This window comes from Fusarium keratoplasticum, chromosome 3 (genome assembly GCF_025433545.1).
Source record: "Fusarium keratoplasticum isolate Fu6.1 chromosome 3, whole genome shotgun sequence".
NCBI classification, from domain to species: domain Eukaryota; kingdom Fungi; phylum Ascomycota; class Sordariomycetes; order Hypocreales; family Nectriaceae; genus Fusarium; species Fusarium keratoplasticum.
In genome coordinates, this window is record NC_070531.1 from 2,899,233 (window position 1) to 2,915,150 (window position 15,918).

General features: G+C 53.3%; 5 protein-coding genes across 5 annotated transcripts; 3 read left to right on the forward strand and 2 right to left on the reverse strand.

Annotated features, from left to right (window-relative positions):
- Positions 1–187: 187 nt before the first annotated feature.
- NCS57_00425000 (C2 NT-type domain-containing protein) lies at positions 188–1,601 on the reverse strand (the record flags this gene model as incomplete). The annotated part of the gene is made up of 4 exons (XM_053054218.1): positions 188–789; positions 843–1,431; positions 1,484–1,507; positions 1,563–1,601. 4 exons carry the CDS (start codon positions 1,599–1,601, stop codon positions 188–190), a joined length of 1,254 nt encoding a protein of 417 aa, XP_052916378.1.
- Positions 1,602–4,216: 2,615 nt separating this feature from the next.
- NCS57_00425100 (uncharacterized protein) lies at positions 4,217–6,925 on the forward strand (the record flags this gene model as incomplete). The annotated part of the gene is made up of 1 exon (XM_053054219.1): positions 4,217–6,925. One exon carries the CDS (start codon positions 4,217–4,219, stop codon positions 6,923–6,925), a length of 2,709 nt encoding a protein of 902 aa, XP_052916379.1.
- Positions 6,926–7,292: 367 nt separating this feature from the next.
- NCS57_00425200 (CENP-V/GFA domain-containing protein) lies at positions 7,293–7,821 on the forward strand (the record flags this gene model as incomplete). Its single annotated transcript, XM_053054220.1, has 2 exons — positions 7,293–7,394; positions 7,447–7,821. The coding sequence occupies 2 exons, from the start codon at positions 7,293–7,295 to the stop codon at positions 7,819–7,821; spliced, it is 477 nt and encodes a 158-aa protein (XP_052916380.1).
- Positions 7,822–8,158: 337 nt separating this feature from the next.
- Positions 8,159–9,229, reverse strand: NCS57_00425300 (EAF domain-containing protein; the record flags this gene model as incomplete). Its single annotated transcript, XM_053054221.1, has 2 exons — positions 8,159–9,069; positions 9,121–9,229. 2 exons carry the CDS (start codon positions 9,227–9,229, stop codon positions 8,159–8,161), a joined length of 1,020 nt encoding a protein of 339 aa, XP_052916381.1.
- A 1,766-nt stretch (positions 9,230–10,995) lies between these two features.
- Positions 10,996–13,084, forward strand: NCS57_00425400 (uncharacterized protein; the record flags this gene model as incomplete). The annotated part of the gene is made up of 2 exons (XM_053054222.1): positions 10,996–11,286; positions 11,339–13,084. The coding sequence occupies 2 exons, from the start codon at positions 10,996–10,998 to the stop codon at positions 13,082–13,084; spliced, it is 2,037 nt and encodes a 678-aa protein (XP_052916382.1).
- Positions 13,085–15,918: the final 2,834 nt, after the last annotated feature.

Consider the following 15,918-nt stretch of genomic DNA (forward strand, 5'->3'; position numbering starts at 1 on the left):
GACACAGATAGAGGGAGTTCCGTTAAATTGGGAACGCCAGGGATGAATGAAACGATTCAAGATTTCAAAAAAGTCATGATTTTAATCAATGCTGTACTCCTTTGTTGATAATGGTACAGTTAAAATTATGTTCTCCAACGCGATTTATACCCAGTGTCCATCCGTCCAAACTCCCAATACCCATCGTCTACATGACCTGTGGATCACCCGGCATCCTCCAGGCGACGAGGTCGTTTCGAACGTCATCCTCCCTCACCTCACGGGTCCCCTTAAATCCCACTTCGCGGAGGACGTCACTGCTGAGCGACATGGTGGAGGCCATGCTTGCGAGGCTGCGAGAGTGGTCAAGCTCGTGGATGCGCACCCCCTTGCGCCGGTTGGCAGGCGTCACGGTGACAGTCGAGAAGCTTCTATCACTCGAGTTGCTGGACGAACGTCGATGGGAGGAGCCGACTGGGCCGTGATTAGGCTGAGCGTGGGTTGGTGAGGAGGCCGTGGTGGGAGATGTGCCATGATGGTGATGTACGTTGAGGTGAGTTACACGACGGGCATCACGAGGACGAAGAGTATCGCGGTGGTCCAAATCGTCGTCATAATCATCATCACCATCTGTGTCTGGTGAGGCGTTTTGGGGTTTGGTCTTCCAGCCATTACCGCCGCTGAATATGTCCTCAATGACTTCCTCAGCCGACAGCTCCGAGGGCTGACGGCACCATGAGGCGGCGAGGACGCTGCGGTAGAGATCATGGAGCTCGGCGGTATCTCGTGACTTTGAAATGCTGGGGACAGCTACAAAGGCATGTCAGTCAAGCCAGGGGCACGAGATCAAGGGGTTAACATACGTCCAGCGTCATCCTCTACTGACTCGCCCATGATGCCGCCGATACCGCCAAACACGGGGGCCGTCTTGAGAGGAGGAGCAACGTAGCTGCGCTCGCCATCAACTTGAACCATAAGAATGCCGATCTTCAAGGTACTGTTGACCTTGCTTTCCTGCATGAGATACCTCCTCACGATGCCATCTTCGACGACATCTGAATCGCGGCGGGGACGCCCTGTCGCGCTCCTAGTTGGGCTGACACCAATACTGCCGCTGCGCATACGACCAGGCGACGCAACATCCTTGCCAAAAGCTTCACTCTCCTCGACGTACTCGCTGAGGTTGAGGCGGACGACGCCAAGGGTCATCTTTTCGGAGATGCCAAACTCCTGGATCACCTCGAACTCGATGGGACACTCGGCGAGGTTGTTGTTACGGTCTATGGAGATGCGGATAGAAGGCACGAGGGTGACGAAGCTGTAGTCGACCCTATGGTTGGCGATGGGGCACTTTGCGGTGCGGCCGCGGTGCTCGGCGTTCATGGAGTGGGCGAGGTTCCATTTGATGAAGGACTGGCCCGAGACGAGAGGGACATTGTTGAGGTCGTAGATCTAAATAGGTGAGCTAGGATTCCTCGTTGAGCTGCTATGGAGGAAGATGTACCTTGAGATGAAGCTCAAATTTAGGCTGGTGAGTGTCAGCATGAGTTCATTCTTGAAGGTGGAGATGAGACGTCACTCACCTTTCGAGCCTTGCCAACTTGAGGTTTGAGAAAGTCCATGTTAGCAAGCAATGTCTCTCATTTCATCTTGTGTCCAAGAGAATTCTCCAAGTCAGAGTAAGCCAAGCTCACTTAAGCTAAAGACGGCTTCCAACTGGTGGCACCATGCACAGTTTGTCGCATCTCAGCAGAAATGAGGTTGACAAACGCGACCAGCCCCCCACAGAGGCTCAGAAAGACAAACAGAGAAAAAAGAGAGGGTAGCGTCATGATAAACGCGGAGAGGGAGGGTCCTTACTTAAAGAGGACATCCTTCCTTGCTGGCGCGGCCGCTCTGGGTTTGGCAGACGACGACGATGCCAACTCTAGTGGCCGCCGGAGCTCGCCCGAACTGTGCGGTGCCCTATCGCCGCTATCTGATGGGCCGCTGACGACGGCGGGTTTATTTCACGTGGGATGGAGTTAAGATGGGATCTAGGGATTTAGCCGAGGGGACGTTGTATTGGGGTGGGCGATGCGACGGTGCGGCGCGAGTGGGTGAGAGGATGAACTGTAGGTGCATGAGGTTATCATCACATGTAATTCCATCACGATGACAGACGGGATGGACAGCACCTACCTGCAACGGGCTTGCTTTAGGGGGACGGACCCCCTGCGAGCTGCAGCGCCACAGGTGAAGAGAAGGCCCCTGCCGGCGGAAGCCACAGGGGGCTGAGGTTGTGTCTTAGCGGCTGGGCTCCACTGGAAAACAAAACCGAGCCTCTCCCTTGGACTCAAGCCATATGCGGGTCATCTTCTCGATCTGATCCTGTGATCCGCCACCGGTTCGCTCTGTTTCATCCATGACCGGGGGGTCAGAAGGATTGGGGAAAAACATGGTTGCTGGTATGCTTGTTTGACCTTGGCAGAAGCAATGAAGCTCAGAGACAAGAGATACCCGGCGCTCGAGACAGCAGTCTCACTCAGCCTGGTGAATCAGCCGAGACCGTGGTGAGCTGAATAACGGACGTTGAGAATTGCAGCCTGATCAACAAGATCAACCACTACAATGTCCAAGTAAAGATCAAGAGATTTCCTCTCTTCTCGCATGATCTGACCTCGTTTAAACAATCCCCTGCCATTGTAGATACTCGAGCAATCCCAGCAAAAGACGTCACAGTCACAGCAAAAAAGAGACCGTTTCCTCTCCCCACGGGGGAAGAGAAAACTCGACCCGCACTCAGGGCTGATGTTTTCTCAGACAACATTTCCCGATTCGTCTGCCGCGTCCTTGCCAACCGTTGCATGTTGCATCGCTTGGTCTCGAATGGCGCTCCGGGCAGAAGCAATTTGAGGCCCCGGGGAGGGGAGTGTGATGTGCCCTCTTTTTCCCCCCCGGTGACCTCGAAGCCCGTCTCACCGCGCAGCCCATGCCTGGGCATATCTGCACTTTCGGGGGCGGCTGCTGCTGCTTGCTGCGAGGAGGTAGAAGGGGAAGGGGGGAGGAAACAAAAGGTGGAATGAGCAAAGATTTATCAGGCGAGAAAGAAGAACGATCGTCATCCATTGAAGCTTTGTTTGTTGTTGAGAGTGATATTATTTGACAATGTGCGATTACTTCTATGTAGGTCATACCTCGATACTTTCGACTACATGTTCTCGTTTATCATATACTGACAACTCTCTTAGGTCGAGTTTCGATGCAGACACCATGCCTGGGTCGTTCGAAAGTGGTGTCGAAACTATGAGAGGAACGAGAAGCCTTGCACGCCCAACGTTGTAGATCCGCCCGAGTTCTGGTGCGCTCTCCACTACATCTGCATTTTTACGCCTTCAACCGCGTCGAGCCTGCATATTGACGTCGTTCTAGGGGCCACAGGCTATGCTCCAAGTGTCAACCTCCAGGGCAGCTGGCCGAGACTGTGAGAAGACACTACAGCGTTGCAGACTGAGGCAGAAGGAGAGGTTCAAGGCCTCACGAGTCGAGATGCAACGCATTATCAGACTCATCTGACGCCTTTCTTCGGTATTGGGCGTTTGGTATAGTCGGTAGGGACACTTGGGCAAAGGATAGGGCGCGGGTGGGTAGTCAGGTCAGCGAAGTTTGGGGTATTAGAAACGGATAGGAGTTATGGGAACCTTATTGGGGGTATAGAGAGCGATCTCATCACGGAAAGGGAGCGTTAGGGGTTTGGTATAGGTACAGGTATAGCACTCAATACGAATGATTCGATCCCACTTGCAGAGATCATCATAGTCTTGTTATTCAAGTGATTGCGGCTGTCGCGTTGTTTGCACATCTCGTCGCCCAGCTTCTTGGCAGTGCATATCCCATTCTATGAGTTGTGGGACACTGGTTCTCCTTATGGCCTGTCAATGAAGGCATCGTTGGGCGGACAACTGATTGGACCCCTTCACCACAGCGATTTCAAGGAAAGGCTGAGAACACTATTTTCAATACCCAATGACGGATAAAACTTCGAGACAAGAAGAATATACTTAATGTTTCTCTTTTGGGCAAAAATGTCGTGAGTCGCGAGTCGATTCGCGGTGGGTTGGAGGGGCACGAAGCGCATCCTTGATGGAGCTTATCGATAAAGCTTTATTTTCTGTCGTGCATCATTTCGCGTCCTCTCCTACCACCATTTGACATCTCATCCAACCCTTTCTACACGACACGGCCCGATAGTCTCGCGATGGCTCCTGGCTCTGCCACCGTAGGCTCATCTGGGCAAGGCGCCAAGAAGCGAAAGGCCGACGCCCCAGCTCCCAATGCCCGTAGCGACAACTTTGCCCAGAAGCGCTCCAAGGTTCACATCGCACGCAACATTCCCGCCCAGCCCGCCGACGCCGCACTCAAGGATGGAGAACTCGACCTCCAGGCCTTTGTGGCCGCCCACGAGTTCGAGATTCGGTCTCTCGAGCAGAGCATGGCCACGTCCAAGGCCGTGGGCAGCAGCCGCGCCTTCCAAAAGGTTCCTCGAGGTTTGCGCCGTCGCACGGCTAGTCACAACCCGAAGCGAGTTCCACGCAGGCTGAGATCGCGCGCGCAAAAGGAGATGAACGAGGATAATACGCCAAAGGTAGAAGCCAGGAGGAGGAAACCTAGAACAACTCGGGGACGGATACGAGCAGAGACGGCGCGACGATTAGGAATATTGGCAGCAAGAAAGCGAAGGGCTGCGTTAGAAAAGGCTAAGGAGAATGGGCAAGACGAAACCCCCGGAAGTGAATTGGTTGTGGTAGGACGAGCGCCGAGACCCAAGATTCGAAGAAACGAGCTCAACGAGCCCCCAAAACCAATGGCCAAGTTTCGAAAACGACAACTGAACAAGACTTGGCTGCCCACACATGCATGGCACGCCAAGAGAGCGCGCATGACGGACCCTCTAAATCCCCTTTGGCGGTTCGCTATACCGTTGACACCAAACGAAAAGATATGCCGACCAACTCATCGAGCGCAGGGTGACAGGGGCGCCGTGGTATGGGAGATGAGTTACATGGGCACTATTGGATTATACGGAAACTCAGTTGGGATAGAAAGGGTGCTCAAACGAGTTGGGGTTGTTCAAGACTCATGTTGGAACGAGAAGGGCAGAAAATGGAGACTGGGAACCCGATCGTGGGCGGGCATCTTGAGTCGAAAGATCAACACAGGGCGACAAGTCATCGGTCCATGCACAATTCTCTGGAACCCCGAGCCATCAACACAGACTGAGGTTCAAGAACCTCAAAAGAAGCAGAGACAAGTGTTTCTGCGCATCCATCCCTCCGCTTTTCTCGAGCTCTTCAACGAACTGCTGCAACTGATCAAACAGGAGAACCCCCGACTCTATATCGAGGATCTCAGGTTCGAGATTGGCAGCATTGATCTCACTGGTCCTGGCTCGACTGAGGCTCTGCTCTCCGTGCTAACACCTTATCCTTCGAAAGACAAGGCAAAAGATCAGCACGCGGAGCTCTTCCGAGGTCTCTCTGGACTTAGCAACGCAGCAACACTACCGGCTGGTTCTGTCCTCAGCTTCCCAGTCCAAGACCCTCGTCTTAGGTATCCTCCCAGGCGGCTGGAGGTCCCTGATGATGCAGACGCGCAGCTACTACTTCTTGAAAAGATTGCGGCTTGGCCAGCAGAGGAGAACCTAGTGCCATATGCTATCTTTGACAGAGATGTCCGCCATCGCGCGTTGCTGCTCCCCTCACAGAAAAATATTGATCGACGAAAGACGAAAAAAACCCCTGGATCTCTGCTGAAGCCAACAGCAGACGATCCTCCCATCCCTGTCACACTCCTGGCGTCACGTACTGGCACAGGTACTCAAACCCAGGGCACATGGACTCTCCTTGCCCCCTGGAAGTGCATCCAGCCGATCTGGTACAGCCTAGTGCATTACCCCCTCTCGTCAGGGGGCAATCCACGGTTCGCCGGGATGGACGAGATTCGTCAGGTCGCTTTCGAACGCGGCCAGCCTTGGTTCCCGGGTGATTTTCCCGGGACGGCAGCCGGTGCTGAGTGGGAGCTTGAGGAGCGGAGGAAGCGAAAGGCTGCTTGGGAGAGGCGGCCAAAAAGCAAGAGGGTGGCGTGGGAGTCGTTGGATCTGGGTGGAGGGAGGAAGGGCGAGATTGGAGATGGCTTTGCCAGCAACTTTGAGTTGTTGTTCAAGTCGACCAAGGCACGGCGTGGAGCTAGTCCCACGAATCATCAGACTGAAGATTCCATGGACATTGACCGAGATGAGTCTACACAAGAGTCGACACAGAAGAAGTCATCAGACCTTTATGGGCTACAACAGATCTCCAAGGACTCGTTCAAGCAGCTCCTTGAGATCCCTCGACATACCACGATACCAGCAAAAGCACTCGTCGCCGTCCGAATCACTCTACTCTCCCGCGGCGTTGTAACACCATGCGCTCGCATCTACCGTCTCCCTCCTCCTCCAACAATCATCCCACCCTCATCTGAAGCCGAGGTCCCGGCTACCATCCCCCCGGAGTCCACATCACACTCTTCTCTCCCGCGTGATATCCGTTCCCAATGGCTCGCCCGCGTTCCGTCCTCTACAACTCCCAAGAGCAAGGCTTCCAAGTCGTCAAAGCCTCGTGATTTGGACTCGTTGAAGCGTGTCCTTGCGCGCGAACTCATCTCCAAACCGAGGCCGTATTCTTCCGAACCAGCAAACCAATCCGACATGAACGGCCACCCACTCGTTCCCAACGCAGAGGACCTCATTGGTTTTGTTACCACTGGGTCATTCAGTCTCAGCGAGGGTCACGGCATGGCGATTGGATCCATCGCCGCTGAGAAGGTTCTGGACGGAATAGAGCAGGACCCTAAAGAAGGGCGGCTGTGTATAGTTCGCAACGCAGGCGAGAGTGTCGGCTGGATTGCGAAATGGGAGGCAATTTAATCCCAGGGTCATCCTACAGCTTATATTCTCAAGAGCTATGGCGGTGTTGGAGACATGTTATATACAATACCAAGACGTGGGGGAGATCTGCGGGTGCCCGCACTCACGCCCTTCGATGTCATGATAGTGACGCGACAATTTATCAACGCAGACAGACAGCGGTGGGATTAGAAATAGAGCAAAGGCGTCGTTGACATGGGCATCCACAACGCGTCTATATAAACGTAGAAGAGGGGTTACTCTTCTCACATGAACAAAACTCTAACCTCCATCATCATATCATCACCACTCTCGCTCGTGCAATATTGACGTCTTGGACATATATTCAACCCTTTGATATACATTTTCTTGCATGGACTATTCAGAGATGGCTTCAGAGGAATATCCCACGACTGTATCAGGCGGATGTCTCTGCGGTTCTGTCCGATACACAGTGACCTTCCCAGCTAGCCACGACTGGAAGAGAAGCGCACGTCTCTCCCTCTCTCTCCAAAGCTCATAAGCTGACAGCTTCCTTCTAGTGCTCGACATGCCAGTGTTCCCAGTGCCGCAAGAACGGCGGCTCCCTCATCGCCTACCTCCACCAGCTACCAGCCTCCAGCGTCGCATTCACCTCGCAGACGACGCTCTCGCGGTACCACGCCACCGAGGGTTGCGCGCGCGGGTTCTGCACCGCCTGCGGGAGCTGGCTCTTCTGGCGCAGCGAGGACGCGGACACCATCAGCATGTCTGTCGGCACGCTCGACAAGGAGGTGCTGAAGCGCTGGGGGAAGCTGCTGGCGCACGCCGAGGTGCATCTCTGGTGCGAGGATGAGATTGAGGGCGCCACGGATCATCTTCGAGGGGAGAAGTGGAAGCAAGATAATGAGGGTGCAGGAGCTGAGAGGATTGATTAAGTAATGGTTTCTTCAAAAGACATGTTATATTCTCGTGTCTACATAGTTGCGGCAGAGTGTTGGACAAGCAGTTTAGTCCCGGCGCTGGTGGTATCAAATCAAAATAAAACAACCCCCGTACATGTTCTCATGCCATGTAAAAAATAAACGTCATTATTCTCGCTCCAACGCCGAGTCCAACTAGGACTTCTTTTTTTTCCCTTGACAAGTGGCTCATCAAACTCTGGCCCAGACAACGCCGTGTGTATTCCAAGTCTTTCCAACAAAAAGGCGCCGTCCAAAAAAAGTCGCAAGCCGCAGATTCATCAAGCTGCTCTCATCGACATGAGAAATCTCTCTAGTCTTCTTCACTGATCTCGCTCTCATCGCCGTCGGGGCTCTCCTGCTGGCTGTTCTCAAAGTTCTCAAACGCATTCTCCAGGTCCTTAGCAAGGTCGTCCTCGGAATCTTCGGCTTCTTGGTTTCCGTAGTCAACTTCCATAGGCTCCGGCTCGTTATGTCGCTGTATCTGGTTGTTGACGGGGCTGGGCAGCTTAAAGTCGAAATCGGGGTCGTCATCCTCCTCTCCGTCGGCGTCGTCGCCTTCTGATTCTCGCTGATCCATGAACTCGTCAAAGCGACGGACAGACGGGAAGGCGGGAGAGAAGTCGGTCCTGCGGTTGTTGCTCGTGTCGGCCCCGGGGTATTCGACAAGGAGACCACCGTCGTCATCGTCATCCTCCTCGTCCTCTTCCTCTGGTGGCGGCGCACGTCGCTTGGGTTCTTCCTTCTTCTTCTCTGGTTGAGCGGGCATGGGCATAGGCAGGGAGAGCTCAATATTCTTAGGAGCCTGCTTCTTCTCGACCTTGCGCTTGGCCTCCTTCTTCGGCGCAGCGGGCTTGCGGGCCTTTGCTGCCGGCTTCTCGGCCGTCTTTTCGTTCTTTGCGGGTGCTGCCTTTGGCGCAGCGCCGGTGTTGCTGTCGATGTGAGGGAACTGACGGCGCAGGCTGTCGGGGTCCGAGTTGTCAGGGAGTCGTGTGACGTTCATGTTGAAGGTGGAATCGACGCGGTCGAGGATGAAGGCTTCGCGGCTCGCGTCAAAGTAGAGAACATACTGGTTGCTGTCGAGGTTTCTCGTGCCGGTGAATGCGTACTTTTCGTCGTTGTCGGTGTAGCTGAGGTCGTATGAGGCCGTCTTGCCGTGGACGGAGGGCTTCAGGCGGGCCAGGTTTGGGGCGGAGGGAGACGAGAGTGTTGGCTTGTGGTTATCTGTATAGTTTAGCACAGGAAGGTCTCTGGGGAAGATCCAGATGGACATACATCGAATACCGGTAAAGATGCCGTCCGAAGCCTTGCCCAGGAGAGCATCACCGAGGATGACGGGATAGTTGCCCGTCTTGGTCGGGTCGATGAGACCAGAAGCCGCCATGATGGGCAACAATAGTGGATGTACAGCTTTGACAGACACAAAGACAAACCGATGACGAGCTTCAAGGCTCCTCCTCCTCCTCTCGTGGTGTTGTCCTCAAACAAGTTGACGGACGCGCGCGGGATAATCCAAGGTCAAGTCCGGGGGGCCGAGGGTCTAGAGTGATATGGGTCGGGGCCGCTAGAAGTGGAGGGAGCTAAGTATTGAATGTGGAGGCGATGTCGCTTGTATTGATTGACTGAGTGGGCGGGGGTCATCAACACAGTAAATGGAATAATTGTTGGGGAGGTCCAACTGTGATGCGATGCAAGAGTCAAATCTGCTATTCGCGTCACGGAAATGAATGTGAAAGAGAGAGGATGAAAGAGAGGCTGAGGCTGCTCGATCTGCACGCCCTTGTTACCTCTGCTCTCCACTCCACTCAATCAATGTGTGAGGCGGCGTCCATCTCAGCCACGCCTTGTCTGATGTGCGTACGGATACTCCGTGACGGTCATCGTATCGTGTAAATAAGTGGTGTGAGCACACAACATGAAAGGGCCAGACTCTGCACAAGAAGGAACCATTTTTTGCCTCATGACGACAAATACCTCGGGTTACTCCTGCAAGGAGGCTATTCACGGCAATCCACGCTCAACCACGCGGTGTGTCTAGGGTAAGCACCTCTACCTTCCCAGTTGTCACACGGCGTGATTTAAATCTCGGATTGGCGAGCTCCAATGGTTCCCCCTTTCCAGTTCATAAGTGCTTTCTTATATTCTATCTCTGTATTTGATGAGGCCGCTTCTCAGAAAGGATACCTGCTTGACCTAGCCTCGGATCCAACAGGGGTGCTGCAACTGGCACATCAGCATTATGGTGCTAGGGAATGGCTTCGTAGCTGAGAGAAAGCCCATTGTCTCCCACACAGTCTTAGGACTATGAATGCGCTCCATACAACCCACTTGTGTTCTCTGGAGGCATAGCAAAGGAATCAGTGCTGGAACAAGCCCGGCACATTTCAAAGCCGTCATTCACGTTCCCGGTGAGAGGCTGTGAGATGGCCATGTGCCAAGATGGTGGTTCCCAATTCCAAGTACCTGGAAATGGACATTTGCGTGTTTGACCGCAATCTCCCCAAGTTGTTCAACTGGTCCATGGAAACAGGCACTGACCGAATGATAGGCTATCGATGCTCTGTTCCTGGAATCATAGCCGCCCTCTCGTTAAGCGCCCAGCTGTGCATTTGGAGCTGGACCCCGGTACCAAAACCCTGCAGCTCTACAACTTGACAGAAACACATGCCTGATGGATCTACTTTCCTCACCATCGGCAGGCGTGCAATTACGCGGCATACGGGCAACTAAATCATTTGAGTCTGCTACATTTCTTTGCCAGATCAAAACGAACTGTCAACAATTAAACTATTCACGGACAAATTGCACCCTGGCCACCTATTTTGAGAAGCTTGGATTCAACCTTAGCATTGACTGTTGGTTCCAACTCAGTCTCTGGATTTAGAAGCCCTGCTCTCGTCCAATGCGAGATGTCGTTTAGACGCCGTTACAACACCCAACTTGGATCAGGGACTCCTAGTTTAGAGCCAACAGAGCCAACAACCATTGTTTGGATCTCATAAAGTGAGAAAACATCGCTGTTTCGGTCTTTTGGTTTATTAAACAGATTTAATCGTTCGACTGCCAACCAAATCGAGATATGGGCCGTTCATATCGGTGATCTTTGTCAGTTCTTCAAAGACCAACCTTGGTCAACAACACTCAACCAAGATGAGCCAAGACAACAATGCCGGCTTTACTGAGGCGGAACTTCGACAGCCTGGTCACTACAACACCCGGCTCAGCGATACAGACTCAATGGATAGTTCCAGCACCGACCTCGGAAAAGGTCAGCTTCATGCTTTTAAGAAGCAGAAACTGGATCTCCAAGGCCTGTCTGCTGATTTCGCCGTGATTGTGCTGCCGTTTGGTCTTGTTATTTTCTCTTTTCTCGTCCTGCGCCTCGATGGGATTTCCGTCGACAAGGAAATATTTGCACAATGGCAAAATGCCATCACTGTTGTAAGTTCTTGACCCCAGTCACATCTCGAGACCAATGAGCTGACAGTATCAGCTTGCCACTCTGTTTCCCATTCTATTCGCTGCAATATTTGGACGTCTCATCTACCAGACAGCAAGATGGAGTCTGGAAAGAGGCACCTCACTGGGCTCCCTGGAGCAGCTAATGGGCAGTCGAACCGTCGGGGGTGCTCTCCTCACCCAGTTCCAGCTCCGGACCTTGAACCCCCTGGCCGTCTCTCTGATACTGGTCTGGGCTGTATCCCCCCTGGGCGCGCAGTCCATACTGCGGATGTTCGGCTCCCGACTTGACGAGCGAGGCCACGCTTCGACCGTTGTTTATTTCGATACGGATGCTGAATCACAGCCCTCGCACAACGACGGAGGACCATCAGAATCCCACATTGAATTCTTATCATTCTTGGGGACCATGTTTGGCGCTGCCCTCCTTTCGCCCAAGTCAATCAAGACGGACTCAATGGACGTTTGGGGCAACGTCAAGATCCCCTTCCTCAAGTCGCACGACAATGATAGCTGGCAGAGTGTCTCGTGGAGTCCCAAGCTCGAGCATCACTCTGCTCTCGTTGGCGTCCCGGTGGCCAACGTCTCGATGGGGAACACTACCTTCTCTCTCGAGTCGAGCTACATTGACCTCAAATGCTACAACTTGACCGTGATTGAGACGGATGACGTTACTCAGTACCGCGACTTTGACTGGCCCGACTGGGACTCGCCAGGGCCTTTCAAGAACGGTACTTGGTACGGCTTCAACAACACGTTCCAGGACGAACATCGTCGTTCCTGGGCCATTGCCCTGAACAGGTTTGTCGATGTGTATTGGGCCAACAGGACGCTGTTGATGCAAAGGGCGAGGGCCATGCGACCCTCCAGCCCATCAGAGGCGGCCCGGACCCGACCTGCCATCTTTGCGAACGAGACAGGGATCGAGGTCAAACCGGCAAAGCTCTACTTCCAGTCCATTCTCAGCAACGCGCTGATGTGGGACACACCCGGCCTTACAGCTTACTGTGATATCTCACAAAAGTATGTCGAGTCTCGCGTGACGTGCCGACGGACGAGCTCGACCAGCCAGCAGAACTGCACCGTCACGGCACAGAGGCCTTCGCAAAGACATCACGCGCCCGAGGCCATCACCCCCCTCTCGTTCCCTGCCGTGTTTCGGTGGATATCTAAATACATGCCACTGGCAACGGCAGTACGAAACTCTGGAGTTTGTGACCTCGCTCTGCAGTACATGGACGAGCCAGCCCTAGATACAATGAACAACGACGTATCTTACTCTCTTATCAATATTGATGAAGAGATGCTCAGTCTGCGGCTAAGCCAGGTGCTAAACACGTATATACTCCTGGGCCAGATGTATCTTCGAGCCGTCGGCAGCACCAAAACTAGCATATGGGTCAAGGACAAGTGGAACGTGACAACGCCGGTCGAGGTGGTCAACCTGGTCGAGGTCTACTCGGTCACGGGGCTGTGGATGGGCTTCTGCATCTTCTCGTGCATCGCGCTCAGCGCCAGCGGGATCCTCAGCGTCTTCTTCACTCACCTGGCCAGCGGGCCCGACGTGCTCGGGTACGCGTCGACGCTGGTGCGGGACTCGCGGTACATCCAGATGCCGCCCGAGACGGGACAGATGGGCGGGGCGGACATGACAGTCGAGATGAGGGACATGAGGGTCCGGTATGGGTTCACGGGACAGAACTCCAAGGGGCAGGTGTGGGTGGGAGTTGGGCGGGAGAAGGAGACGAAGCGAATAAGAGATTACCTCGCACAAGACTAGACCAACAACCTAATGTAATTGATACCCTTGAATGATGAATGGTATGTGAAGAGTGATCAAGTTGGTGATTCCGTTCAGCAGGACCAACTTGACCGCTCACATCATCCCTCTGCCCGACCCGTAAGTGCCTGATGCTAACCTGTTGGTTACAAGGCAAACTTGAAGATCGGCAACCATTGACAGGCTGCTTTACAAGCTGTTGCCCCGAGCCAAGCCTGTTCCTGTCTGCAAACCCCCACACTAGCTACGGGACAACTAAAGTAAAGTTCAGGTGACGTGTGTGACTGTTGGTGACAGCATCTGCCGACGGGCCATCTCGATTACAGCCTAGGTGACCGAAAGCTTGGGTTCGCTTGCCCGCCGATCGAAATGCCAACTTCGAGCCCGTCCTCGTACTGTAAGCGCCTGTCTCAAGGGAAAGGGCGGGAGGGCGGCCGTTGGGTGACGGCTCATCTCGGTCTCGGGAATCGACGATCCGGGCGTCGATCACTCATGCATACAGCTGAAAGGAAGAAGAAACGAGGGAGCGGATGTTTGACACAGTTGGGCACACCAACTTGGCTGTTGGGCTGCCTACCCGTTTGGTCATGATGCCATTTGGGATCCTATTCCTCTCTTTGCAGAATGGCAATGTCAAATTACGAGAAAAAGTGTTCAAGGGGTCCATCTGTAGAGCAAAGTCCCTTGTAGCTATTCCCCAAATCTTGGCTATGCTTGATAGGTGCAAGCCATGAATGTGTGTTGAATGCTCCGTACTTTGTGCCAACCTAGGTAAGATACGGACAAGTAGCCAAGACCATTATATGCATAATGCATAAAAGAAGCAATTATCGATATCGCCAAGGCGTCTTTTCGTACGTATTCCGTAAAGAGAAGCTCTTGGTCGCCGGTCGAGAGAAGCTTGAACAATCTGACAAGCTTTGCATATTCTTCAGCGGCGCCTTGTCCGCCGGTCATGATGAGCAGAAAGATGACAGCTCTGATTCAGCCACAGGATAGGGCCCAATGGGTTCTGGAGCGTCAACGAGATCGCGCCAGGGCAGCGCCATGTCTGATGAATGGGTTTTGGTGGGGATCCGTGTTGAAGGGGGTCTGCAGATGGAGCGATTATCATTCGCTAGGAAATGAATACACCTCTTTCGGTTACCCATGCAGAGTATAGATATAGTCGAAGTATGTGTACTGGCCGAGGGAAGTACATACTGTTCATAATCTGCGTCTCCTTCGGCAAGCAGCATGTCCTCTCGGCCGAGGTTGACAAACACCATCTTTCTAAGACAAGCTCAGCAAGGGTATCGGAGCATCTGAATCAGCATACTCCGTACATAGCTGTGTACGGATATACGCAGCCGATTTCTAATGCGACCTGCAGATGCCCGTAATATGTCTCGTCTCCCTTGCTACCGCGCGCGCGTCTTTGTCCCTGACAGTAAACTCCACAGCATAGCAAGACAACCCTGTCAGATCAGATGTCAGTTTACTACTCTCTCGCTGACCGATAGCAGCTCGATCAGAGATTGTGGAGTTGCGGTTCCAGCTCTGGACGCTTCGAGGCTGGTCTCCGAGACACGCATCGTCGTTGCCAGATCGAGATCTGCGGGCATCACAAACAATTCACATTTCTCGCTTGCTTGATCGTTTTACCGCCTCGAGTGAAAGTAAGAAAACCCGGCTTTCCTTGCCGCGCCATCCTTCAGCTTAAGGAAGGGTCTTTGCAGTCTAGCCCCTTCGATAAGAGATATTCGATGTGGACTGGGCCAAGGGCAAAAAAGCAAAACATATTCGCGGGACGGTAGGTAGTGTTGGTGGAGTTTTGGAAAGTGATCATCGCATGTTCATCTCGCGAATGACCGGCACAGCACCGATTCCGCAACTGGGACTGACTTCTCCTCTTTGAGAGGACAAACGACCAAGGGGAGAAGAAAAAAACTTGTCAAACAAGATCCGTCGGCGTCTGCATCGGCAAGACGGACAATATGTGGGGGATCCCGGCGGATGCCGTGGGAGAGATGGGGGAACTCGTTCGAGGATCCTTTGCAATTTTCAAACTCCCATCATGACTTTTCGGTCTAGTGCCCAGCTTGTTGGGCAATAATTCCCTCGGATATGTCAAATACTATGTGGTTATGCGACTCTGGTGCAGCAAGTTTAAGAGTTGTAGAGGTGGGTCATGGCTGATGTCGTACGTTTTCAATGGGTTGAATCGGCGTCTTCCTAGCTCTTGTACAAGAAGAAACTGAACGGTGGAAAAAGAAACGAAACTTGGGAAACCCAACATTCATTGCAACCCACTGGAGCCGAACTGCCTCGGCCTCTGCTCCATGGGTGGACAGGTGGAGTTGTAGAGAAAGCCTCTCGGGGGCCTCAAGATATCACGGCAATCCAACGGTGTCTCTGATGGCCGGATGCGATAGGGCAATGCAGTTTTCGCAGGATGAGATTGTCTTTGATCTGAGATGAAGAGATCGACATTACATTGGCGATGGGTCCAGATCCCTCAGGTCAGGTCGGTCATTAGCAACAGGTCTTCTGACAGTAGAGCGGACCTGTAGTGTGCCATTCGGCTACGTCATGGTGCAAGAGACTACCAACGCATTCCTCTCTCTGGGCTAGAGTAGCGAGTAGCCATCACCAGTAGGCGCTCTCCCAGTCACGCCCACACATGCCGTCAAACGATGGGATGCAAAATGCAATGGTGGTGTGTTGAGGACCAGTTTTAACAGCGCAAAGCGCCGGTATTAAAAAGCAAAAACCCCAAGAGGGGGGGGCGACGACGAAGAAGACGAGGAAAGGGAAAAAGAAACGAGAGGCTGACGGCAAGGCAAAAAGAAGAA